We start from the raw sequence: 25,205 nt of genomic DNA on the forward strand, positions 1-25,205 counted from the left end.
GATGGAGTAGTGAGAAGTGGTGATGGCGTAGTGAGGAGTGGTGATGACATAGTGAGGAGTGGTGATGACGTTGTGAGGAGTGGTGATGGCGTAGTGAGGAGCGGTGATGGCGTAGTGAGGAGCGGTGATGACGCAGTGAGGAGTGGTGATGGCGCAGTGAGGAGTGGTGATGACGTAGTGAGGAGTGGTGATGACGCAGTGAGGAGTGGTGATGGTTTAGAGTGTTTGAGCTGCTATAAATGTCCCATCACCAGCCAACATTCAACATACACCCGGTAACCGCTGTTGACGATGACGACGCTGTTGGTGGTGACTGCAGGAAGGGTTTGGCGTGGACGAGATTGCCATGGAGGAGTTTGAGGTCGTGGCCAGTGAGCGCTACGGGAGCCGTCCCGAGCGACACTACTCGCGAGGGCCTGACGGGGCCCTCGTCTGGAGAGGCCGGGGCCATGGTCAGAGTCGCGGGGGCCTCCTAGACGCTCTGACGGTGAGCTGCTCGGTGTGTGTGTACTGTGTGTAGTGTGTGTACTGTGTGTACTGTGTAGTGTGTGTACTGTGTACTGTGTGTGTACTGTGTACTGTGTGTGTACTGTGTGTGTACTGTGTGTAGTGTGTGTACTGTGTGTACTGTGTGTGTGTGTACTGTGTGTAGTGTGTGTACTGTGTGTGTAGTGTGTGTGTGTACTGTGTGTAGTGTGTACTGTGTGTGTGTCTACTGTGTGTAGTGTGTGTAGTGTGTGTACTGTGTGTGTGTACTGTGTGTAGTGTGTACTGTGTGTACTTTGTGTACTTTGTGTACTGTGTGTAGTGTGTGTACTGTGTGTACTGTGTGAAGTGTGTGTACTGTGTGTAGTGTGTGTACTGTGTGTACTGTGTAGTGTGTACTGTGTGTGTGTACTGTGTGTGTGTACTGTGTGTAGTGTGTGTACTGTGTGTAGTGTGTATTGTGTGTAGTGTGTGTACTGTGTGTGTGTGTACTGTGTGTGTGTACTGTGTGTAGTGTGTGTACTGTGTGTAGTGTGTGTGTACTGTGTGTGTGTGTACTGTGTGTGTGTACTGTGTGTAGTGTGTGTACTGTGTGTGTGTACTGTGTGTGTGTACTGTGTGTGTGTGTACTGTGTGTAGTGTGTGTACTGTGTGTGTACTGTGTGTAGTGTGTGTACTGTGTGTGTGTGTACTGTGTGTGTGTTCTGTGTGTAGTGTGTGTACTGTGTGTGTGTGTGTACTGTGTGTAGTGTGTACTGTGTGTAGTGTGTACTGTGTGTGTGTACTGTGTGTAGTGTGTGTACTGTGTGTAGTGTGTATTGTGTGTAGTGTGTGTACTGTGTGTGTGTGTACTGTGTGTGTGTACTGTGTGTAGTGTGTGTACTGTGTGTAGTGTGTGTGTACTGTGTGTGTGTGTGTGTACTGTGTGTGTGTACTGTGTGTAGTGTGTGTACTGTGTGTGTGTACTGTGTGTGTGTGTACTGTGTGTAGTGTGTGTAGTGTGTGTACTGTGTGTGTACTGTGTGTAGTGTGTGTACTGTGTGTGTGTGTGTGTACTGTGTGTGTTCTGTGTGTAGTGTGTGTACTGTGTGTGTGTGTGTACTGTGTGTAGTGTGTGTACTGTGTGTAGTGTGTACTGTGTGTAGTGTGTACTGTGTGTGTGTACTGTGTGTGTGTACTGTGTGTAGTGTGTGTAGTGTGTACTGTGTGTGCTGTGTGTAGTGTGTACTGTGTGTGTGTGTACTGTGTGTAGTGTGTACTGTGTGTAGTGTGTACTGTGTGTGTACTGTGTAGTGTGTGTACTGTGTGTGTACTGTGTGTGTACTGTGTGTGTGTACTGTGTGTGGTGTGTGTAGTGTGTACTGTGTGTACTGTGTGTAGTGTGTGTACTGTGTGTGTACTGTGTGTAGTGTGTACTGTGTGTGTACTGTGTGTAGTGTGTACTGTGTGTAGTGTGTACTGTGTGTGTAGTGTGTGTACTGTGTGTGTGTGTGTACTGTGTGTGTAATGTGTGTACTGTGTGTGTGTGTACTGTGTGTGTGTACTGTGTGTAGTGTGTGTAGTGTGTACTGTGTGTGTGTGTACTGTGTGTAGTGTGTACTGTGTGTGTGTACTGTGTGTAGTGTGTACTGTGTAGTGTGTACTGTGTGTGTCTGTGTACTGTGTGTAGTGTGTGTACTGTGTGTAGTGTGTGTGCTGTGTAGTGTGTGTACTGTGTAGTGTGTACTGTGTGTGTCTGTGTGTGTAGTGTGTGTGTGTGTACTGTGTGTGTGTACTGTGTGTGTCTGTGTACTGTGTGTACTGTGTAGTGTGTACTGTGTAGTGTGTACTGTGTGTGTCTGTGTGTGTACTGTGTGTGTACTGTGTGTGTCTGTGTGTGTACTGTGTAGTGTGTACTGTGTGTGTGTCTGTTTGTGTGTACTGTGTGTGTGGGGAGTGGTGGTGTTGCGGTTAGCGCTATGCTGCGCTACGAACCCGGCGACCCGAGTTTGATTCCCACTCACGGCCAACACCACCAGTGACGATTCTTTGAACCGGTCCTGGGCCTCCCCTAGGTCGACTGGGCCTCAAATGAGTACCTGGTGCGGTGTGAGAACCGTCAGCACTGGGGAGACAAAGGCGGCCGTGCGTGGTGCAGAACACCCACCCCCTCGTGTGCCGTGCCGGCCTTCAACAGGTGCTCGTTAACAGCACTTGCCCCAACAATTTGGTTAAAGGCCGCCTTCGTCTTTGTATCACGGGACTAATCACGAGATACTTACGAGACGCCACGAGCCCAAGATGGCACAATCGGTGCACGTGCAGTTCTTTGCACCTGCGGGTGGTTCTACGCAAGGCTGAGGACTTGTCTCCATTCGATGCTTCACTCCTCCTCCGTGTGTTGTTCAGACGAAACAACAGTGGCCATGGGAGGCACCGCTGTGGGCTAACCCAAACCCTAGCCACTGTAAACCATGATCATAAACCCCGAACCATTACCATAAACACCACTCTTCTTCAGAAGTGACCTGGCCACAATTGATAGCCCAACGAAGTGGCTTGTCGCGTTGTGATGTATAGCAGCCGTCAAATACTCTAAATGCGTGATGTTGATTCCAAATGTGGAGGGAAACATAAACACGGCCACAGGGAGAGGGAGAGAGACACGCAAACGCCAACTATACAGGCGTCAGGGTCGGGATCGAACCCATGACCTCCTGTATACCAGGGGAGATAGTTAACATGCAGATGTGAGTGTGTAGTATTGTGTAGTAGTGTGTGTGTAGTAGTGTGTAGTAGTGAGTGTAGTATAGTAGTGAGTGTAGTATAGTAGTGAGCGTGTAGGAGTGTGTAGCAGTGAGTGCAGTATAGTAGTGAGTGTGTGGTAGTGTGTAGTATAGTAGTGAGCGTGTAGCAGTAGTGAGTGTGTAGTAGTGAGTGTAGTATAGTAGTGAGCGTGTAGTATATTGACAACTAATTTAATTAGAACAGCTTTTTGTGTGTAAGTTCATTGTCCCCCCGCACCTCCGATTATCACGGTTGGCTACGTGCGGTGCGAAAGAAGTTCACCATGCATACAGTACATACTTCATCACAATCATCACCACGCTTTGCTGTTGTGTTCCAGTAATGGATGAAATCCACCTGCTTGGTGTCGCCACGTGGGACTGCGGGAACCCTGGCGTGGATTTATTTGTTTGTGGCCTCCTTAACCCGGAGCTTTGGGCCTGCCGCTGCCCTAACTCTGCGTTCAATCTTCCCCCTTTGTGGCAGTCGGTGTTCCTGCCCCAAGGCTACCCGGAGAGCGTGAGCGAAGACTACCTGACTTACCAGATGTGGGACACGCTCCAGGTGCGTAGCCGCACAACTTTAAGCGGTCGATGCGGTTGATGGCTCCACGAGTGCCTTGAAGGAGGAGGAGGAATGGCAAAGCCAGGAGGCAGTGCGATGATGATGATGATATTTGGGTCTCGAATGAGGAATATTTTATTCTGGACATCCGCGTTATTCCACTCTGGACGTCCGCGTTGTTCCACTCTGTTCGCGCAGCGGCAGCAGCAGCAGCAGCAGCGTTCCCCCGGGTGTGGGTGAGACTCCAGGACACGGTATATCTGCTCAGGTGACCGTGAAGACGAGGCGGCTGTGGTCGGCGCGTTGATGCCACCGTGGTGGTGGTGGTGGTGGTGCGTGCAGGCGTTCTGCAGCAGCGTGACGGGCGCGCTGGCCACGCAGGCCATGCTCAAGGGCGTGGGCGTGGGCGACGCCGCCGCCTCGCTGGCCGGGGCCACCGTCACCTGGCTCCTGAGGAGTGAGTTCGGTGTGGGGGCGACGGGGCCGGAACGCGAGCGGCCGCACGGTCGCCGGACACCCGTGGGGTCGGCACGGGCCCGGTGCTTTTATAATAATCGTAAATTAAAATCTTGGTGTGGACCGGAGGAAGCCGATGAGCTGTCGAGCTCTCTTTCGCTGATGTGCCGGGGATGGGCAACGTGGGTGTGAAGCTTAGACCCAATTAAACTGCCCACGCTTCTACGTGGGATATAACTCAAGTGAGTTACAAATGTTTGTTTCCCGGTGACTCTCGCTGGCCGAACTCTCAATAAACAACTATAATCATTTAACATATATGATATATAAATATATTTTATATATTGTATATTAAAATTGTGTCCTAATTGTGCTGTCGGCGTCATGAGCCGAAGAATCCATTGGGAAAACCTCTCGGAGCAGCGCGACCCCTTGGTGCGGGAGGGCGGCCCGCTGAAGCGGATATCAGAGAGCTACCTCTGCCGAGATCCCATCAACAGCCACGCGATCCACCGGTGCTCGCTGCCTCCGCAGATTGGTCGAGATCGGGCACGTTCCGGACGTTTTGGCCGGCGGGGCTTGATGATGCAGTCACCCAATAAAATATACAACGTCGTTTTAAACATTACTGGACAGGTCGGACCGCCGGTAAAAACTCAAGGAAAATCTGTTTTACTTTACGAGGTAAGGCCCACTGAGCTATGTAGTTATTTTTCAAAAGCGACCTGGCCACAAATGATAGCTCATGGCTTAGCACGTGGACATTTCTAGCAGTAGCGAAAGATATATAAAACAATATATATTTTATTGTTTTATTGTTTCCCTTCAACGTGACTTTACCAAAAGAGCTAAGAATATGAATTACTGCAGTCACGAAAGCTTTAAATTAAAATTTAGTAGCGAAAGACTCGAGACGAGTGATGTTGCTCATAAATGTGGAGGAAAAGACCAGAGGACGCGGAGATAAATCAACATTGGGAGAAAGATGGACGCAAACTCCAAATACACAGCAGGCCTCAGGGTCGGCATCGAACCCACGACCTCCTGCGTACCAGGCGAGGTAGTTAACATCTCACAGCCACTGCGGCACCCTTAGATGAGAGCCTCCCCATGCCGGTGATGGGGCAGGGGGGCGGGGGGGGTTATGTGGCCATGCTTCACCACGCCGGTCTCTACCTACATGTTGGAGTGTTTAATTTTGTGTTTTGCAGGTGGAACGGGAATGCTGGGCAGCATCGTGTTCGCCTGGAAGAAGGGGTACGTGCTCTCTCACCGCGCAATACAACACGACAGCTTCCTCCCACACGCACAAGCACTCTTGATCACAATATCTAATGACTTATCAGAATGAGGATCTTGGTTTATCCTGGAGGAATCCCATGAGCTGCGAAGATCTATTTAGTTTGATTGGTGAGCAAACATCTCGATATATACAGGACTGCAAAGCTTGGCGAATTGTTTGGAGCGCCGACTCACTGCCCTAGCCACCACCGCCTCTGCTGCCTTCCGGCTCGTGTCTGTGGCTCCTCAGCGATTGTGATGACATTTGTATGGATGACACCTGCTACACGTAAAACCAAGCATTATTATATATTATTGTAATAATATTCCCCCTAGGATAACAACCAGCACATCATTGTCACACCTCTCCGGTAGATAACAACTGGCACCGGGTGTTAATAGAGGCTCTAACACGTGGAACCAAGTCGTCGTACCTCGCTTTGGCTTTGCAACATTCCTCCTCCTCTGGGTTTTTTTACCGATAAACCTAATCAAGTGGCGTATTTGCCCCCAGCGTGACAACTTTATTTGATTGGCTCTGTCAGGTGGTGGAGGGTTATCGTGAAAAGTCTACATGAAACCTACACCAGGATTTACCAAGCTCCAGTCCTCGCGACCCACCACCACCACCCACCACCACCCATCACCACCCACCACCACCCACCACCACCACCCATCACCACCCACCACCACCATGCTCCTCCGTCTTTCCGCATTTACTAATTCACTCCTCCCCCATTCAAAATAAAATTAACTCGTTCCGCGCTACACGACACCCAAAAATAACGAAAGTGATGCTTAACGCGTTACCTCATTTCCTGTGACGCCATTCCCTTGGGATCGCGTGGAACGCCGTATCTACGCCCCATGTTAGGTTTTGGATCAACCCCAAACAATTCTGGGGAACTCGAGTAGACAATTAACGTTCATGTGCATTAACGTAAACACGAAAATTTAGTGCACGTGCCAAGATGAACAACGCATTGGCATTTAAATGCGTCTTCTTTTGCAGGTCCAGTCTGGATTGCGATGCGAAGAAATGGAGGTAAAGCAGCTCTGATAACAGAAGCGTGAGTGTACCGTGGTGAGATGTTGACTACCTCTCCTGGTATGCAGAAGGTCGTGGGTTTGATCCTGACCCCGACACCTGTATTATTTGGAGTTTGCGGTGTCTCTCTCTGCCCCGTAGTCGGGTGGACTGTTCTCCGAGTACTCCGGTTTTTCCCTCCACATTTAGAATCAACATCACGCGTTTAGAGTGTTTGGCTGCCACTATAAATTTCCACACGATGATGACGATGATGAAGCCACTTCGTTATCAATTGTGGCCAGCTCGCTTTTAAGAAAATAGCCCCATAGCTCAGTGGGGCCTCGCCTGGTTTAACAAGAAATAGTTTTGTTTATGTCGGTGCTAGCAAGTACGGCAGCCGTCTACTCTGTAGAAAACACGCCGCTGTGAATGTCCCGTCGCGTTCAAAGGTCACGGTGAAGTTATCATCACGGCTAAAGTCAGTCGACGTCCCACCTCCAAGGTTCGCTCACAAAGCCTCATCATCACCACCACCACCACCACCACGTGACTTCAGCTCTTCTCACCAACCCCCATGTGTGCCACTCCAACGCCCGCCTCAGGGACCTCCTCCTCTTCATCCGATTAGCACAGTTGGCTACGTAACGGTGCGACAGAAGTCCAACACAGATGCAGTCTGTTCTCCTCTAATGGCCGCGTGTTGTTTCACAACTCGAATGGGATGTAACGCGATGATGAATGCATCAGGGAACACATTTTTTTTTAATAACGCGGATACGAATTGGATATGACACGTTCGTACGGAAGTACGTCGCAGCCTGGGTGGGAATCGGCGGCCTCGGCGTAGCGTCATCGCACAAGGCGTTGGGATGCTGCTGGATGCACCTAGATGCCACCCACCACACGCCTCGATCTTTGTTCGGCCTGCGTACGGCACCTCACGTGTCATGGCGGGCTGCGCTTTACCCTCTCGTATTTATTATAACGCCATTTTTCCACAACGCGGTGTTCTTCAGAAACGCAACAACTCCCGCGTTCTAGGAGCGCAGGCTGATGGTAGGTCCCACCCACCGCAACTTCCCTCCTCTTTCTGGTGTCATCTCCAGCGCTCTCCTGCCACGTTCTAGTCCCAACCTCCAAGTGGCTTATACCCGGTCCTCCTCCGTCCAGCACACGCGACCTAGCGATGGCAATCTCCTCGCCCTGGATTGTTTATTCATGCAATATGTATTCGTGATTTTTTTTTAAAGGGTTTTCTTTATAATACTCAACAGCTACTGATAGTGTCACTGTCCGTACGCCTATTTAAACAACAAGGAATAGAACTGGCCATCAGAAAACATCTTTGACAATGTAACGTCTCCTCGGGCTGCGTGGCATGAACAAGTCTCCGACTCTTATCGCCCCCCCGCTGCCCTCTCGGGACATTGCCCCAGAAACGTCGGGAATTTTTTTCTAAATATGAAATTTTTAAAAAAATATATATTTTAAGGCGGCACACACGGAGTCATTGACGAAGGCGTTTGAGTTTTCGGATTAATCCCCTCCCCCCCCCTTGATTGCCGTCACAATTAGGCGTGTACTAATTACGTCACGTCTCTCATCGTCGTCGTTGTCTACGCTCAAGGTTGTTTGCCGACGTGCTCAATGACGTCGCGATATTCCTGGAGATCCTGGCCCCCGGCTTCCCGCCTCTCTTCACGCTCGTCGTGTGCGTCTCCGGCGTGCTCAAGGTGAGGTTGAGCGACGTGCGTACGTCGCCGACCCCGCTGCTGGCCTCGTCGCCACAAATTCATTTCTCGCTCCGCGTCTCCGGGAACGCTGCGTGGCCGGCTGGGAGGGGGGGAGGGGGGTGTTATCGGCGTAAGGCGCTCCAGGCAGCCGTCTGTTTGCGTTGCTTCAATAGTACGGCTCCAACCAATTGGGGGAACGTAATTTTACTTAAAGTGCCATCGATTCACTCCGACGCCGCTTTGAAAAATGTAAAAGAGAGGATGGCAGTGCAGGCAGAGCTCGCTTTTAGCGCGAGCCCGTAGAGCGCTGATTCGTTATAGCGCTCTTTGTCCGCGAGAACATTTTTACAATTAAAAAAATGAAATACAAAATCTAAATGGCCGAGGAAATGTACCCGCCCCCACCGTCCGCGCAGCCAATGAGAGCGACGTATGCTGAGCGTGACAGTGGCCAGATGTTAACTACATCGCCTGGTGTGCAGGAGGTCGTGGATTCAATCCTGACTCCTGCTGTAAATTCAGAGTTTGCGTGTTTCTCTCTCTCTCCATGGTCACGTGGATTTTTCTCCGAGTCCTCCAGTTTTTCCCTCCACGTTTAGAATGAACGACAACACGCGTTTAGAATATTCGGCTGCTATAAATCTCCACACAATCAGCCGCTAAGTTGAGCTATCGTTTGTGGCAGCCAAGTCGCTTCTGAAAAAGAGCCGCCTAGCTCGGTGGGCCTCACGCGGTAAAATATAATTTGGTTTATTTTAGACCCCATCCCTCGCGATCGATTACCACCACCACCTGCAACGCTCGCGGACCCCCGGTAGCGTGACCCCCACCGTGACGGCGCGTCGTGAACCCGCGTGTGTGTCGTGAACCCGTGTGTGTGTCGTGAACCCGTGTGTGTGTCGTGAACCCGCGTGTGTGTCGTGAACCCGTGTGTGCGTCGTGAACCCGTGTGTGTGGTGAACCCGTGTGTGTGTCGTGAACCCGCGTGTGTGTCGTGAACCCGTGTGTGCGTCGTGAACCCGTGTGTGTGGTGAACCCGTGTGTGTGTCGTGAACCCGCGTGTGTGTCGTGAACCCGTGTGTGCGTCGTGAACCCGTGTGTGTGTGGTGAACCCGTGTGTGTGTCGTGAACCCGTGTGTGTGGTGAACCCGTGTGTGCGTCGTGAACCCGCGTGTGTGTCGTGAACCCGTGTGTGCGTCGTGAACCCACGTGTGTGTCGTGAACCCGCGTGTGCGTCGTGAACCCGCGTGTGTGTCGTGAACCCGTGTGTGTGGTGAACCCGTGTGTGTGTCGTGAACCCGTGTGTGTGGTGAACCCGTGTGCGTCGTGAACCCGTGTGTGCGTCATGAACCCACGTGTGTGTGGTGAACCCGTGTGTGTCGTGAACCCGTGTGTGCGTCGTGAACCCACGTGTGTGTCGTGAACCCGCGTGTGTGTCGTGAACCCGCGTGTGTGTCGTGAACCCGTGTGTGTGTCGTGAACCCGTGTGTGTGTCGTGAACCCGTGTGTGTGTCGTGAACCCGCGTGTGTGTCGTGAACCCGTGTGTGTGTCGTGAACCCGTGTGTGTGTCGTGAACCCGTGTGTGCGTCGTGAACCCGCGTGTGTGTCGTGAACCCGTGTGTGTGTCGTGAACCCGTGTGTGTGTCGTGAACCCGCGTGTGTGTCGTGAACCCGCGTGTGTGTCGTGAACCCGCGTGTGTGTCGTGAACCCGTGTGTGTGTCGTGAACCCGTGTGTGCGTCGTGAACCCGTGTGTGTGTCGTGAACCCGTGTGTGTGTCGTGAACCCACGCGTCATGAACCCGCGTGTCGTGAACCCGTGTGTGTGTCGTGAACCCGCGTGTGTGTCGTGAACCCGTGTGTGTGTCGTGAACCCGCGTGTGTGTCGTGAACCCGCGGGCCGTGAACCCGCGTGTGTGTCGTGAACCCGCGTGTGTGTCGTGAACCCGCGTGTGTGTCGTGAACCCGCGGGCCGTGAACCCGCGTGTGTGTCGTGAACCCGTGTGTGTGTCGTGAACCCGCGTGTGTGTCGTGAACCCGTGTGTGCGTCGTGAACCCGTGTGTGTGTCGTGAACCCGTGTGTGTGTCGTGAACCCGCGTGTGCGTCGTGAACCCGCGTGTGTGTCGTGAACCCGCGTGTGTGTCGTGAACCCGCGGGCCGTGAACCCGCGTGTGTGTCGTGAACCCGCGTGTGTGTCGTGAACCCGTGTGTGTGTCGTGAACCCGTGTGTGTGTCGTGAACCCGCGTGTGCGTCGTGAACCCGTGTGTGTGTCGTGAACCCGTGTGTGTGTCGTGAACCCGTGTGTGTGTCGTGAACCCGTGTGTGTGTCGTGAACCCGCGTGTCGTGAACCCGTGTGTGTGCCGTGAACCCGTGTGTGTGTCGTGAACCCGCGTGTGCGTCGTGAACCCGTGTGTGTGTCGTGAACCCGTGTGTGTGTCGTGAACCCGTGTGTGTGTCGTGAACCCGCGTGTCGTGAACCCACGTGTGCGTCGTGCCGGATGCCCCCAGTCCGTGGTGGGCGTTGCGGGAGGAGCGACCAGGGCGGCTCTCACCGTGCACCAAGCTCGGCGCGACAACATGGCTGACGTGTCGGCGAAGGACGGCAGTCAGGTGACCAGCGCCCTCCACGGGGCTGTGTGTCTTTGTCTGTGTGTGTGTCTGTGTGTGCCTGTGTGTGTGTCTGTGTGTGTGCCTGTGTGTGCCTGTGTGTGTGTCTGTGTATGCCTGTGTGTGTGCCTGTGTGTGTGTGTGTGCCTGTGTGTGTGCCTGTGTGTGCCTGTGTGTGTGCCTGTGTGTGTGTGTTTGTGTGTGCCTGTGTGTGCCTGTGTGTGTGTCTGTGTGTGTCTGTGTGTGTCTGTGTGTGCCTGTGTGTGTCTGTGTGTGTCTGTGTGTGTCTTTGTGTGTGTGTCTGCTGTGTGTGCCTGTGTGTGCCTGTGTGTGTCTGTGTGTGTGCCTGCTGTGTGTGTGCCTGCTGTGTGTGTCTGTGTGTGCCTGTGTGTGTGCCTGTGTGTGTGTCTGTGTGTGCCTGTGTGTGTGCCTGTGTGTGTGTGTTTGTGTGTGCCTGTGTGTGCCTGTGTGTGTGCCTGTGTGTGTGTCTGTGTGTGTCTGTGTGTGCCTGTGTGTGTCTGTGTGTGTCTGTGTGTGTGTGTGTCTGTGTGTGTCTTTGTGTGTGTGTCTGCTGTGTGTGCCTGTGTGTACCTGTGTGTGTCTGTGTGTGTGCCTGCTGTGTGTGTGTGCCTGCTGTGTGTGTCTGCTGTGTATGTGCCTGCTGTGTGTGTCTGTGTGTGTGCCTGTGTGTGTGTCTGTGTGTGCCTGTGTGTATGTCTGTGTGTGTCTGTGTGTGCCTGTGTGTGTGTCTGTGTGTGCCTGTGTGTGTGTCTGTGTGTGCCTGTGTGTGTGTCTGTGTGTGTGTCTGTGTGTCTGTGTGTCTTTGTGTGTGTGTCTGCTGTGTGTGCCTGTGTGTGTCTGTGTGTGTCTGTGTGTGTCTGCTGTGTGTGCATGTGTGTGTGCGCCTGCTGTGTGTGTCTGCTGTGTGTGCGCCTGCTGTGTGTGTCTGCTGTGTGTGCGCCTGCTGTGTGTGTCTGCTGTGTGTGCGCCTGCTGTGTGTGCCTGCTGTGTGTGCCTGTGTGCATCTGTGTGTGTGCCTGCTGTGTGTGTGTCTGCTGTGTGTGTGTCTGTGTGTGTGTCTGCTGTGTGTGCCTGTGTGTGTGGCCACGCGCCCAACTTAGCGCAGCGCGATAACGAACCCAGCGTCCTGGGTTTCCGTTCCCAGCCACGGCTATCCAAAATAGAGAGGTGTTTTTTGTGTTCGATCGCGTAAATATAAACGCGTCATTAAACCCGCCACCAGCCAATCGGTCAGGTTTGTCACGTAAACAAAACGTACCAATTCGTTACTAGTTCGGCACACGCACGCTGTGTGTTGGAGAGCGAACCCCAACAACAACGTTTACAATTTGAGTACGGTAATTACAACAACAACCAGCCTCATCAGGCAAAAGCCACATCTGTGGAGAATTGCTCCCGTGTTCGGTCTGATGTGATGCAAGTGTGATGTCGTCACTGTCAGACAATCAGGTGCGCGAGCTGTGGGGGGTTAATGTGGTCACGTAAATTACAATGGATATCTAGCGTACGTGTGCTTGCCGAATATCTTTCGCACCGTACGTAGCCGACCGCGCCAATCGGAGGTGCGGCCAACACCCAAAGATGCCCGGTTGTAATCTCCCAGCGACATTGATCAACCGCGCCCCCGCGCCGACGGACTTAGTCGCTGACAGTTCGACCGAGGCCGAAACTCTTGAAATTTATCCCAATAAGTGAATAAAGTCAAAATATAAATATCGATCCTCCGAGCGAACGTTCTTTTCCTTGTGGTCCACGAGTGCCGAGTCTCGGCAGGAGGGCTGATCGACGTGCCCGACAGTGCTGCGCTTGCGCTCTCTCTTACGCAGGAGACGCTCGTGAACCTCGCGGCGCTGGTGTTCAGTCTGATGCTCACGCCGCTGGTGACCAACAACCCCACGTAAGTCACCTCGGGACGAGCAGAGGGAGAGAGGCCGGCTGGCCGAATGACTGCTCTGGTCCCTGCACGGCAGGGAAATTACAAACTCTCGCTGCGGGGCAGCGTGCGGAGACTGGTCACACCACCCAGACTGGTCACACCACCCAGCCTGTAGTCACACCACCCAGACTGGTCACACCACCCAGCCTGTGGTCACACCACCCAGCCTGTGGTCACACCACCCAGCCTGTGGTCACACCACCCAGACTGTGGTCACACCACCCAGACTGTGGTCACACCACCCAGCCTGTGGTCACACCACCCAGCCTGTGGTCACACCACCCAGAATGTGGTCACACCACCCAGCCTGTGGTCACACCACCCAGACTGTGGTCACACCACCCAGACTGTGGTCACACCACCCAGACTGTGGTCACACCACCCAGCTTGTAGTCACACCACCCAGCCTGTAGTCACACCACCCAGACTGTGGTCACACCACCCAGCCTGTGGTCACACCACCCAGACTGTGGTCACCCCACCCAGACTGTAGTCACACCACCCACACTGTGGTCACACCACCCAGACTGTGGTCACAGCACTCAGCCTGTGGTCACACCACCCAGACTGTGGTCACACCACCCAGCCTGTAGTCACACCACCCAGACTGTGGTCAGACCACCCAGCCTGTGGTCACACCACCCAGACTGTGGTCACACCACCCAGACTGTAGTCACACCACCCACACTGTGGTCACACCACCCAGACTGTGGTCACACCACCCAGACTGTGGCCACACCACCCAGACTGTGGTCACACCACCCAGACTGTGGTCACACCGCCCAGAACAGAGGCCGTGCAACTCGTGACATCGACTCGGTGCCTCATTCACAGATAGGGAGGAGGAGGAGGAGGCATCACAGCCGCGATGATTCACCACTCCGCTGCTCCTGACGCAATCATCTGGCTCCATCAATCACCTCGATGTGAACTTACCCGCTGCTAATCTCAACACCAACATTGGCAGCGTGAAAAAGAAGTCCCCACCAACTTCAAAATCTCTCCCGGTTGCTTAACCTTGACCGAGGTCACTGCCATCCCTTCGACCGCCCCCCCCCCCCCCCCCCCAGACTGACGTGGACTCTCTTCCTGCTGTTCACCGCACTGCACCTCTTTGCGAACTACCGCGCCGTGAGCTGCGTCGTCATGGAGACGCTGAACCACGCGCGCCTCGCCATCGTGGTCCGCCACTTCCTCGCCCACGGCTCCGTCCCGGGCCCCGCCGCCGCCAACGCCCGCGAGGCCGTCACGCCAGGCACGGCCGCCCATCTCGCTCGCTCGCTCGCTCGCTCCGTTGATCGCCCGCTCCGTCACTCGCCCCGTCGCTTGCTCAGTCGCCCGCTCCGTCGTTCGCCCCGTCGCTCGCTCCATCACTTGCTCACCCGCTCCGTCACTCGCCCCGTCGCTCGCTCCATCGCTTGCTCGCCCGCTCCGTCGCTCGCCCCATCGCTCGCCCCGTCGCTCGCCCCGTCGCTTGCTCGCTCCGTCGCTCCCTCCGTCGCTCGCCCCATCGCTTGCTCGCTCGCCCCGTCGCTCGCCCCATCGCTCGCTCAGTCGCCCGCTCGGCAGAGGTTTTCATTCAAAGCCGGCTCCGCGCCCGAGTTGCACGCAATTCAAATCTCTTACGTGCGGGCATACCGTGCAACCGGTTGCAAAGGAGCAGTTGAGCAGCCGGTTGCTCGCAGTAGGGTACGGACCCGACTGTCAAGCAGCGGCATGCTTGGCGATTTGTCGTGACGCGTTGCCCGAAACATCACACATTATTTATTTATTTAGTTTTTTGCGGCCGGATTCTTCACGAACGTGTTTGAGTTTTTACAAATTATTACGTCTCCTTGTGCACCACTGCCGACGCAGAAGCAGCGGTATCACAAAAAAAACACATTTGTTCAGTTTGTAACAACGTCGTTTGTCACGGCGTTGCTTCCTGCCAGAGTTTCTCCGCCCGTGACCGCACGACCTCCGATTCACGCGGTCGGCTACCCGCGGCGCAAAAATCAACATGCACACGTACACACATGTACACATGTACATATACATATGTCCACACACATACACACCTACATACACACGTACACACACGTACACACACGTACACACATATGTACACATGTACATATACATATGTACACACACGTACACACGTACACGTGTACATATACATATGTACATACATACACACCTACGTACACACGTACACACACACGTACACATGTAAATATACATATGTACACAGACATACACACCTACATACGTACATACGTACACATGTACATATACATATGTACATACGTACATACGTACACATGTACAAACGTACACGTACGTAAATGCAATAAAACGGTGAAAGAGACAAAATGGAATGTTTGAGAGATGCCACACGCGAGACGCTCGGACGGCAACCGCCTGCTTTGTGATTCCCACAGCCTTCGGCAAATCCTTCAGGGTCAACGTTGGCGTTCCCTTCGCCGACGTCATCACCACGTGAGGCTTCTCCACACCTTGAGCACGTGGCTCCTCGCTTGCCCCTCCCAGTTGACGCTGCCCCCCGTGTTGAAGCTGCCCCCCCGTGTTGACGCTGCCCCTCCATGTTGAAGCTGCCCCCCGTGTTGAAGCTGACACCCCGTGTTGAAGCTGCCCCTCCGTGTTGACGCTGCCCCTTCGTGTTGACCGCTTGCCCACCGGGTTCTCTGCGCTCGAGAAACTCGTGGGCTGGAGGAGAGGCCGAGGAGGATGGCCTCATGGTCTCACGAGGCTGCATCAGATCGAGACTCGGGGATAGGAAGGGGGCTCGCTTGAGGGGCTTTGCCAGGAAGGACCCCTGGGGAAGGGGGCTTGCTTGAGGGGCTTTGCCAGAAGGGACCCCTGGGGAAGGGGGCTTGCTATGGGGGCTTTGCCGGAAGGGACCCCTGGGGGTTGAGCGACCCAGAGTGGATGCTGCCGTCCAGGCGTATGCTCCCACACTTGACTTGACCGTGGCCCTTTCCAACATTTACAAAGCCCAGTTTCCGCTTGGCTGGAGACCGTTTCCATGTTCGGTCCACTTTGCCAGTGTGGCATTTGTGGCGTTGCAGGGCTAATGAACTACGTTTGTTGTGTTGCAGGGCAAGTAAACTACGTTTGTTGCGTTGCAGGGCAAGTGAACTACGTTTTCTTTGGTTCTTTCGGTAAAGTCACGTAGAATGAGAATAAAATAATACATTGATAAAATAAAATAACACAATAATATTCTCACGACGTTTCGGCCACAACACAAGCGGCCTTCATCAGGTGAAGGGGACGAGACTGGAGGACAGCGCTGTGAAGGGGACGAGACTGGAGGACAGCGCTGTCCTCCAGACAGTCTCGTCCCCTTCACCTGATGAAGGCCGCTTGTGTTGTGGCCGAAACGTCGTGAGAATATTATTGTGTTATTTTATTTTATCAATTTATTATTTTATTCTCATTCTACGTAACTTTACCGAAAGAACCAAAGAAGATGAATCCTTGCAGTCACGAAAGCTTTAAATCGAAATTGAACTACGTTTGTTGCCAAAATTGACACCTTTATACAAGGGATCATGTTTGCAATAACCACAATCCAAGCAGTCAAAATGCAAACAAAAAGACACAACTGATAATGATATGCAGTCCTTGAAAGTGATTGGTCCACACCCGAGATGGCTTTTCTTAGAGCCCAGTCTCCACTGGTGTTGGACCAGAAGACGCCAAAAGGCGTACAACTCAAAAACAGCGCACCATCAGAGTATTGAGAGCTCGGGGTAAGCATTTACCTATTACTATATCTTGCTACTGGCAAAGGAGGTCTCATAGTGTACGTTTGTTGCGTTGCAGGGCTAATGAACTACGTTTGTTGCATTGCAGGGCTAATGAACTACGTTTGTTGCGTTGCAGGGCTAATGAACTACGTTTGTTGCGTTGCAGGGCTAATAAACTACGTTTGTTGCGTTGCAGGGCAAGTGAACTACCGAAGGATGCAAGCAACAGGAAGTACCTCCTCCGACTAAACAAAGCGCGCGGTGAGTGCGGCAGGTTGCATGGGACCGGGACTTTGTTCGGCTGCGTGCCAGACCGTGCCACAGGCAACTCGGTGGCTTGGCTGTCGAGTGTGCAGGCGGTGTAGCTGCACCGGAGCCCACGGGACGGGGCGGCCCAGGGAGACCTCGGTTCTCCGTGCCGACCGTCGATTCAGCGGTGTCCAGGAACGGAGCACGTGTCAACGTTCTCACCGCTTCGCAATTTTAATTAGCGTTGACCTTGTTAGAGTGTTGCAGTGTTCAGTTTGCCGTCCTTTCCCCCGCACCTCCGATTAGCACGGTCGGCTACGTGCGGTGCGAAAGAAGTTCCAACGTACGCGCGGTACAACACCTGAACCCCCACCCACCACCGCACCTTCGTGAGCCCGCGCTGAGCGGCGTGGTGGAAACGGTCCTCGCGAGTTTCGACGTGGAGCCCTTAACCCAGAACAGGGGCCCGTGGCAGGGCGGCCTCCCGCCGCACGCGTCCCCGTCGATGACCTTGGCGGGTGCCACTCGACAGACGCCACCTTGCCCCGACCTTCGCCAAGACGGGTGGAGGCTGCCTCTGATTCTCGGGCGGGCGTCGTGCAGGAGCGGTCTCGATCGTCCTGCACTACTCGGCCGGCGCGAGCGACATCGTCGGGGCCTGCTTCCACGCACAGCTGCTGAGCCTCGCTCTGCCGCGCGGGGCTACCGTGGAGGTGGCCGCGGAGCACCGGGACGGCTTCCTGCAGCTGCAGAGAGGCGAGTCGTAGCGGCCCTTCTGCATAGCACGTGACAGTGGGGGCACTTTATTCCAGGCAAGGCCCCACTGAGCTGTCTAGCTCTTTTTTCACAAGTGACCTGGCCACAAATGATATCTCAACGAAGTGGGCTTATCATCATCATCATGTGGAGATTTCTAGCAGCCAACTACTCTAAATGCGTGGTGACGTTGATTCTAAATGTGGAGCAAAAAACCGGAGGGACCCGGAGATAAATCCACGCAGTGACCGTGGGGAGAGACGCAGGCTCCATGGGGCCTCGTGTCAGTGGCGTTGTCTCCGAGCTCCAGCGTGCCGCTCGCAATCAGAAGGTTGACAATTAAAAATTTGTTCCATTTAAATTTCCATACTTGGCAGCAAGTCCCGAAATTCCGAAGACTCGCTCGGTGAGAGGGATTCTCTGGGTAAATGGCAATGAACCTGAGAAGTAAGGCAAAAAGAGAAGTAATAAAAAATGGTGTTGTTCGGGAAGAATGGAAGGAACCGGAAAGAGAGGAAGACCTAACAGAGCGAATCTCATGACCACAAAATAAGAGATTGGTGCCAGATAGGTGTGGCCCTGCTTGACCATACTAGCACTACATGACAGAGAGGAAAATGGGAACAAATGACGAAACGTGCAGTGGACACCCGCGGGGCTATCTGCCCCATGGTTCTTGATGATGATGACGATACGTGAAAAAATTGGCAACCAGTTTTTTTTACCTAACCCATCGGGCGGCTGCTAAATTTCAACCTTAAGAATCTCGATGTTTACTTTGGCTCTCGTTTCATGGCGCAGAAATAACCGCCGGCGACCCCTGCGTGTCGGCGTCTCAAGATTTCGCGACGCGCCTCTTCCCGGAGGTGCTCGCCGGGCTGCGGAGCGCCGGCTGGGCCATCTCGGCAAGCCTCCTGCAGGCCGACGAGTGGCGGGCACAGTGGCACCAGTGCCACCAGAAGGCGCAGTGACGACGTCAAGAAGGGGGATTCGCGCGACATGAGAAAAAACGATTCAATTTGGGGCATCTGTTTCCGTGGGGAGAAATGTGGGGGGCTATGGGGAGTAGGAGGAGGGGGGGGCTGTGTGGGGGAGCAGGAAGGGGGGGGGGCTGTGTGGGGGAGCAGGAGGGGGTCGGGGCTGTGTGGAGGGGTTAACCAATGTGCCACCCGTGGAGTATGTAAGTAATGCTCCACGCACGTAAATATATATACAAATGTATTGACAATAAAAAATCGGAACGTTTTGTTCAGTGGCACAGTGAACTGTTCGTGATTTTGTATCACATCCCGCGACATATATCCCAGCACACATTTGATCATCCTAGCCCAACCTGGGGAGGAGCGGCGGTGCAGCGGTCGGCACGCTGAGTTCGGTGAGCGGAGTTCGATTCCTGGCCGCAGGCTGATATCCGTGGCGAGGGATATCTCACCACGTGGTCCTGCCCCACGCTTCACTAACCCACATTGACCAGTGTGGGGAGGTATGGTCAAACAACCCTCAAACATCAATGGGGAGGCCTTCCAGGAGGAGTTCTAGGTATAACCAAACTTGGTAATTTTAGTGACATTGAGGCAAGCAGTTTGGCAGTTGAAAACAAAGGTCAAAATTAGTAAAATCACCCAGTAACATCAACAATGGGTGGATGGTCGATCCAGAGGCATCACAATGTTCAACATTGTGAGTGGGGCTTGGGCAAGCCACCGGCGCCGCCGCCGCCGCGAGGAATTTGGGCGTTGACGCAGGACCGTCGGTCACGCCGACGCCGTGCCGGCGGCGGTGTCAGCGGCAATGCGAGGCACAGTGCACGGAGAGCAGCGTGTTGCCGTGCCGGCTGGACACGGAGGTGACCGCGTAGGGGAACGTCTCTTGGAGCTGCACGGGCCCAGGGACGCAGGCCTCGCCGTCGGTCCGGCCCAGCCTCCCCCGCGCGGCCTTCCCCCACGTGAACACTTGCCCTCCTGGCACGAGCACACGAGAGAATCACGCACGCGCGTGAGCACGGATCTGCACAGGTTATCATTGTGCATCGAAGTTAACTCGTGGTTTTTAAGACACAAACGCGAGTCATCGTGCGTGAACGCGCGTTGGCGCGGCTTGCGTGAAACTAAACCGGAGAGACGCACGCACGCACGAGCGGGGGATGTTTCAGCGAGACAAGGGAGCATTGCTTGAGTGCTCATCTCCATTGCCGGTGGTGGAAATTCCCCATTCCTACAGCGGTGGGCCCAGTCTGTGCAAAAAACAACAACCTCTGACTCCACACAAAGTGTTACTTAATTTATCACCACGGGAGTAACAATTTTGATGATGGGGCGTCTGAGCCAAGTGCTCTGAGCAAAGAGGCCCCCACCTCCCTAGCATAAGGTGGTCATGGTTACAGACCTTTCACCATTCAACTGCTGGATGAGAGCCTCCCCAACACCGTGAGGGTTATTTCGCACTGGTCAGTGCGTGTTGGTGAAGGCGGGGAGTGCACAGACACACAAAGATAACAGAGATCCCCCATATTAGGCCGGCACGGCAGACGAGGTGGTGGGTGGCCAGCACCACCTCATGGCGACCTAGGAGAGGCCCAGGACCGATTGAGATAATCGTCACCGGTGTTGGTGGCCGTGAGCGGAAAATGAACTCGGGTCTCTGGGTACGTAACGCAGCGCGCTCACTACACTACTGCTACACTACTGCTCCCCACACACGCACGTTCACACGCACGCATGTTCACACACACGCACGTTCACACGCACGTTCACACGCACGTTCACACGCGCACGTTCACACGTGCACACGGCGGCGACAGCAGCGGCACCGTCGTCGTCACCTTCGGCGACGGCCACGGTGAAGGCGTCGCCGCACGTGACCTGCACCACCTTCACCCCGCCGAGCCCGTCCACCGGCTGCGGCGCCCGGCTGCTCGTGCGAGCTCCCCCGCCAAGCTGCCCGTGCTGGTTGCTTCCAAACGTGTAGCACGTGCCCGTGTCTGCACGACGAGACGCGGCGAGATCGGCAAAGAATTTGCCAGGGCCGGTGACCGAAGAGAGGAAGACGGGGGGGTTCAGGGACAGGACGAGATAGACGGGGGAGATGGAGGCAGAGTGAGACGCCCTACACACGAGGCAAAGAGAGACGGGACAGACGGACACACCAGAGAGAGTGCGTCCTGGTGGATTACAAACGTGCCACGACTGACCGCGTCACGACTGACGACCGAGTCCGTCACAATGGCACGAGCGCTACGTGCAGAATTGCTCAGCTCGGTATTTTGAGGACGATGCACACGACGGAGGTGAAGGAGAGCGACGAAGACAAGGCAGACGGAGATTTAAGTATCTGATCAGCACGGTTGGCTACGTACAGTGCGAAAGAATGTCGACATACATCATGTTCGCCTTTTGGCGTCGTTCCCCGGTCTGACACTGGTGAGACTATGCCCTAACGAAGGCCGTCTCTGGTGTCGGCCAAATCAGTTTCAAAGACAACGCCACGTATAATTATCGGCGCGTGTTTTTGTTTGCACGTTCACAACAAGTACCGTGTGTGATTAATGCGGGAACTTGATTCCTTGCAAAAGGTTTATATTTGCTGTTCAAGCATCTGAACACAACTCGCGCCCCACCTGTGACGGCGGCAGAGTGAGCGGTGCCCAGCGCCACGTGGACCACCCGGGCACCGTCCAGCGGGCTGGACTGCACCGGCGAGAGCACCAGCGACTCCTCCGTCTGCTCCGCGGGGCACGCGGCGTCGTCGCCGTCGTGCGAGATCTTATCCAGGCCCAGTTTGTTGTACCTGCGGCGCGCGTCGGGCAGACGTAGAGGGGGCGGGGGGGGCCAGGGGGGCCAGGGGGGGCATACGTCCCGGTGCAGTTGTCAACTCGGCCTCAAATGAGTACCTGGCATGGTGCGTAAACCATCGTCACTGGGGAGACAAAGGCGGCCGGGCGTGGCGCTGGCCACCCACCCCCTCGTGTGCCACAGTGCCGGCCTTCATAGGTGCTTGCTAACAGCTCTTGCCCCAAGTCTGTTAAGGCTACACGTGACGGGAAAGGGGGGAGATCATTTGTCTTTGTATGTAGGCGGTGGCTAGGAGATGTTAACTACCTCGCCTGGCATGCAGGAGCCTTGGGTTCGATTCCTGATGTCTGCTGCTGCTGTATATTTGCGCGTCTTTCTCTCCCCGCGGTCGCGTGGATTTTTCTCCGGTTCCTGCGGTTTTTCCCTCCACATTTAGAAAAACGCGTTTAGAGTATTTGGCTCCGTACATTTCCACATCGTATTAAGCCATTTTGTTGCGCTATCATTTGTGGCCAGGTCACTTCTGACGAAGAGCTACATCGCTCAGTGGGCCTTACCTGGTAAAATAAAAAAAATGGTTTGGTTTAATAGTTTTAGTTTCGCCCGTTGAACTTCTTTCGCACCGTACGTAGCCAATCGCGCTAATCGGAGGTGCGGGGGAAGGACGATAAACAAACCACAGAGGAGCAGTGGTAGAGAAATGAGACTTTGAACCCAGCTCGTACCGGTTGCTGCCGCAGGCCAGGAGCCTGCCGCTGGAGGTGACGTCATGGAGCAGTCGATGCCGCAGTGCGCGGTGCACGGCTCGTAGGGCGGAGGGACGGCCACCGGCTGCGGGCACAGGTGGAGCTCCTGATTGCCCAACCCGAGGCGCCCTGGGGGATTGGAGAGACACGCGCAGACGCATGGAGAGACAGAGATGCGCACGGAGAGACAGAGAGACGCACAGAGAGACAGAGAGACACACAGAGAGACAGAGAGACACACAGAGACACACAGACAGAGAAACGCACAGAGAGATAGAGAGACAGAGAGACGCACAGAGAGACAGAGACAGAGAGACGCACGGAGAGACAGAGAGACACATAGAGATACACACAGAGACACACAGAGACACACAGACAGAGAGACGCACAGAGCGACAGAGAGACACACAAAGAGACGCACAGAGAGACACAGAGACACAGACAGAGAGACGCACAGAGAGACACACAGAGACACAGAGAGACAGACACACAGAGAGACGCACACAGAGACAGAGAGACGCACAGAGAGACGCACGGAGAGACAGAGAGACACACAGAGAGACACACAGAGAGACGCACAGAGAGACAGCGAGACACACAGAGAGACACAGAGAGACGCACAGAGAGACACAGAGACACACAGACAGAGAGACGCACAGAGACAGACAGAAACACAGAGAGACAGAGAGACGCACAGAGACAGACAGAAACACAGAGAGACAGAGAGACGCACAGAGAGACAGAGAGACACACAGAGAGACAGAGATGCACACGGGGCTGAGTCCGCGTGCCGGTGTCGTTACGGAAAGTTTCGTGACATGTGTTGATTTGTTTATTATAAATAAGCATTTATATTGAACTACAACTGACTTTTTAATTGTACCAGGCCCACTGAACTATATAGCGTCTTTGGCAGAAGTAACCCGGCCTATCACAAATGATAGCTCAACGATGTGGCTTGTCGTCATGTGGACATTTATAGCAGCAGCCAAATACTCTGAAATGCGTGGCGATGTTGATTATAAATGTGGAGGGAAAATCCAGAGGACCTGGAGAAAAATCCACGCGACCACAGGCAGAGAGAGAGAGACGCAAACTCCAAATATACAGCAGCAGCAGGCGTCAGGGTCGGGATCGAACCCATGACCTCCTGCATACCAGGTGGGGGAGTTAACATCTCCTAGCCACCGTGGCACCCTACTTTCACGCCGGCAGCATTGCGGAACGTAACAAAGAATCGCTTCTTCGCATGTCTCGTGCGGCAACGCAATCCGTCGTGCGCGGAGGGAACGGCCCACGGAAGCGGACACTACAGAGCTGCCTCAGATTGCCTTCAAAGCAAAGGGAGTTCATGACATTGTGGCAATTTTTCTGCCAAAAGTGAGCAGCCTCCATTCCTTCCCATCAGTGGCACCCGTCGGGGTGCAGAGCAAGTGACAAAAACAAACACAAGAGGTATTGTGGGTAGAGGGCGGGGTAATCAGGCGACGGGGGCGCGCACGAGCCGTCCCTGCCCCCGTGGGAAGGTGCCACGCGTAACGGACGACGGCAACGCGTGCGGAGGGCGGCACCGATGAGGAATTGCACGCGCCCACCGTGCGCACGAGAAAACTCAACGTATAGGCCTCGGCCCCCGTGGTTCCGTTGAAGAGTGGGGAGCTGTGCGGCGCGGCGTGCCGGGCGGACTGGTCGCCGTGCACGTGCGGAGTGCACGGGTGTGTGGTCTAACCTCTTGCGGCTACGAGCCAGCAGCACGAGGATGTCCCTCGGAGAGGGCGCTAGCGCGGAGGGCCCCGTCACTCGGTCGGCGGGGGCTCGGCGGGAGCCAACCGACACGGTGGAGCGGACCGGGCGGACATCGTGCCCCACCTGCCTAGCGAGGGCGGTGGGGTGGACGTCGGGCCCCACAGGTGTATCTACCAGTAGTCATCTAAGTCGACCCGTGGCACCTGCTGGGTCTGTCCCGTGACCTCCTGCCAGCGGACTCTCGACACTTTACGTGGCCTTAAAGTGCACCTGGCCTGGCACAAGCGCCCGTGGTGACGTCACCATCACTTAGTGGCTATTGGCGGTTGTTGTTGTTTGTGATTAGTGGTTAACGACGGCGAGACCAACCCGGAGATCCAAGTTCAATTACCACTCACGACCAACGCCAGTCACAATTATTGGAATGGGTTCAGGGCCTCCCCTAGGTCGACTCAGCCTCAAATGAGTACCTGGTGCGATGTGTAAACATCGCCACTGGGGAGACAAAGGCGGCCGGGCGTTGTGACTGCCTTCATAGGTGCTCACGAACAACACTTTCTGTAACAGTCTGTTATCGCTACACGTGGGATCGTTGTTGTAAGTGTGTCTTTGTATGTATGTGTGTGTCTTTGTGTCTGTCGTTGTGTCTGTGTGTCGTGTCTGTGTGTGTGTCGTGTCTGTGTGTCTGTGTCGTTGTGTCTGTGTGTGTCTGTCGTTGTGTCTGTGTGTCTGTCGTTGTGTCTGTGTCGTTGTGTCTGTGTGTTTCTGTGTCGTTGTGTCTGTGTGTGTGTCGTTGTGTCTGTGTGTGTCGTTGTGTCTGTGTGTGTGTCGTTGTGTCTGTGTGTGTCGTTATGTCTGTGTTTGGCTGTGTCTGTGTCGTTGTCTGTCACTGTGTCTGTGTGTGTCGTTGTGTCTGTGTGTGTCGTTTTGTCTGTGTCGTGTCTGTGTGTGTCGTTGTGTATGTGTGTCTGTCGTTGTGTCTGTGTGTGTCGTTGTGTCTGTGTGTGTCTGCGTGTGTGTCTGTGTGTGTGTACTGTGTGTGTAGTGTGTACTGTGTGTGTCTGTGTGTCGTTGTGTCTGTGTGTTGTTGTGTGTGTGTCTGTGTGTCTGGGTATGTGTCGTTGTGTCTGTGTGTGTCTGTGTGTGTCGTGTCTGTGTGTCAGTGTGTGTCGTGTCTGTGTGTGTGTCGTTTTGTCTGTGTCGTTGTGTCTATGTGTGTCGTTGTGTCTGTGTGTGTGTCGGTGTGTGTCTGTGTATGTGTCGTTGTGTGTGTGTCT

At 54.4% G+C, this 25,205-nt stretch overlaps 1 protein-coding gene across 5 annotated transcripts in view; it reads left to right on the plus strand.

Moving 5' to 3' along the window:
* Window positions 1-25,205, plus strand: part of RUSF1 (RUS family member 1) — a 72,383-nt gene that overhangs the window by 2,267 nt on the left and 44,911 nt on the right. For 2 of the 5 annotated variants that reach the window (XM_076072703.1, XM_076072702.1), the window contains exons 2-14: window positions 320-487; window positions 3,739-3,816; window positions 4,159-4,273; window positions 5,484-5,529; window positions 6,566-6,598; window positions 8,211-8,316; window positions 10,827-10,928; window positions 12,773-12,843; window positions 13,953-14,137; window positions 15,309-15,366; window positions 16,837-16,901; window positions 17,493-17,645; window positions 18,447-18,713. In XM_076072703.1, the coding sequence (XP_075928818.1) occupies window positions 347-487; window positions 3,739-3,816; window positions 4,159-4,273; window positions 5,484-5,529; window positions 6,566-6,598; window positions 8,211-8,316; window positions 10,827-10,928; window positions 12,773-12,843; window positions 13,953-14,137; window positions 15,309-15,366; window positions 16,837-16,901; window positions 17,493-17,645; window positions 18,447-18,616 (1,323 nt within the window). In that variant the 5' untranslated portion in view covers window positions 320-346 and the 3' untranslated portion in view covers window positions 18,617-18,713. Of the gene's footprint in view, window positions 1-319; window positions 488-3,738; window positions 3,817-4,158; window positions 4,274-5,483; window positions 5,530-6,565; window positions 6,599-8,210; window positions 8,317-10,826; window positions 10,929-12,772; window positions 12,844-13,952; window positions 14,138-15,308; window positions 15,367-16,836; window positions 16,902-17,421; window positions 17,646-18,446; window positions 18,714-25,205 lie in introns of those variants that run through there. The other 3 variants (XM_076072704.1, XM_076072706.1, XM_076072705.1) reach the window with 2 other exon arrangements.

This window comes from Petromyzon marinus, chromosome 38, assembly GCF_048934315.1.
Source record: "Petromyzon marinus isolate PM22_M1 ecotype Great Lakes invasive population chromosome 38, UKy_Petmar_22M1.pri1.0, whole genome shotgun sequence".
Taxonomy (NCBI): domain Eukaryota; kingdom Metazoa; phylum Chordata; class Hyperoartia; order Petromyzontiformes; family Petromyzontidae; genus Petromyzon; species Petromyzon marinus.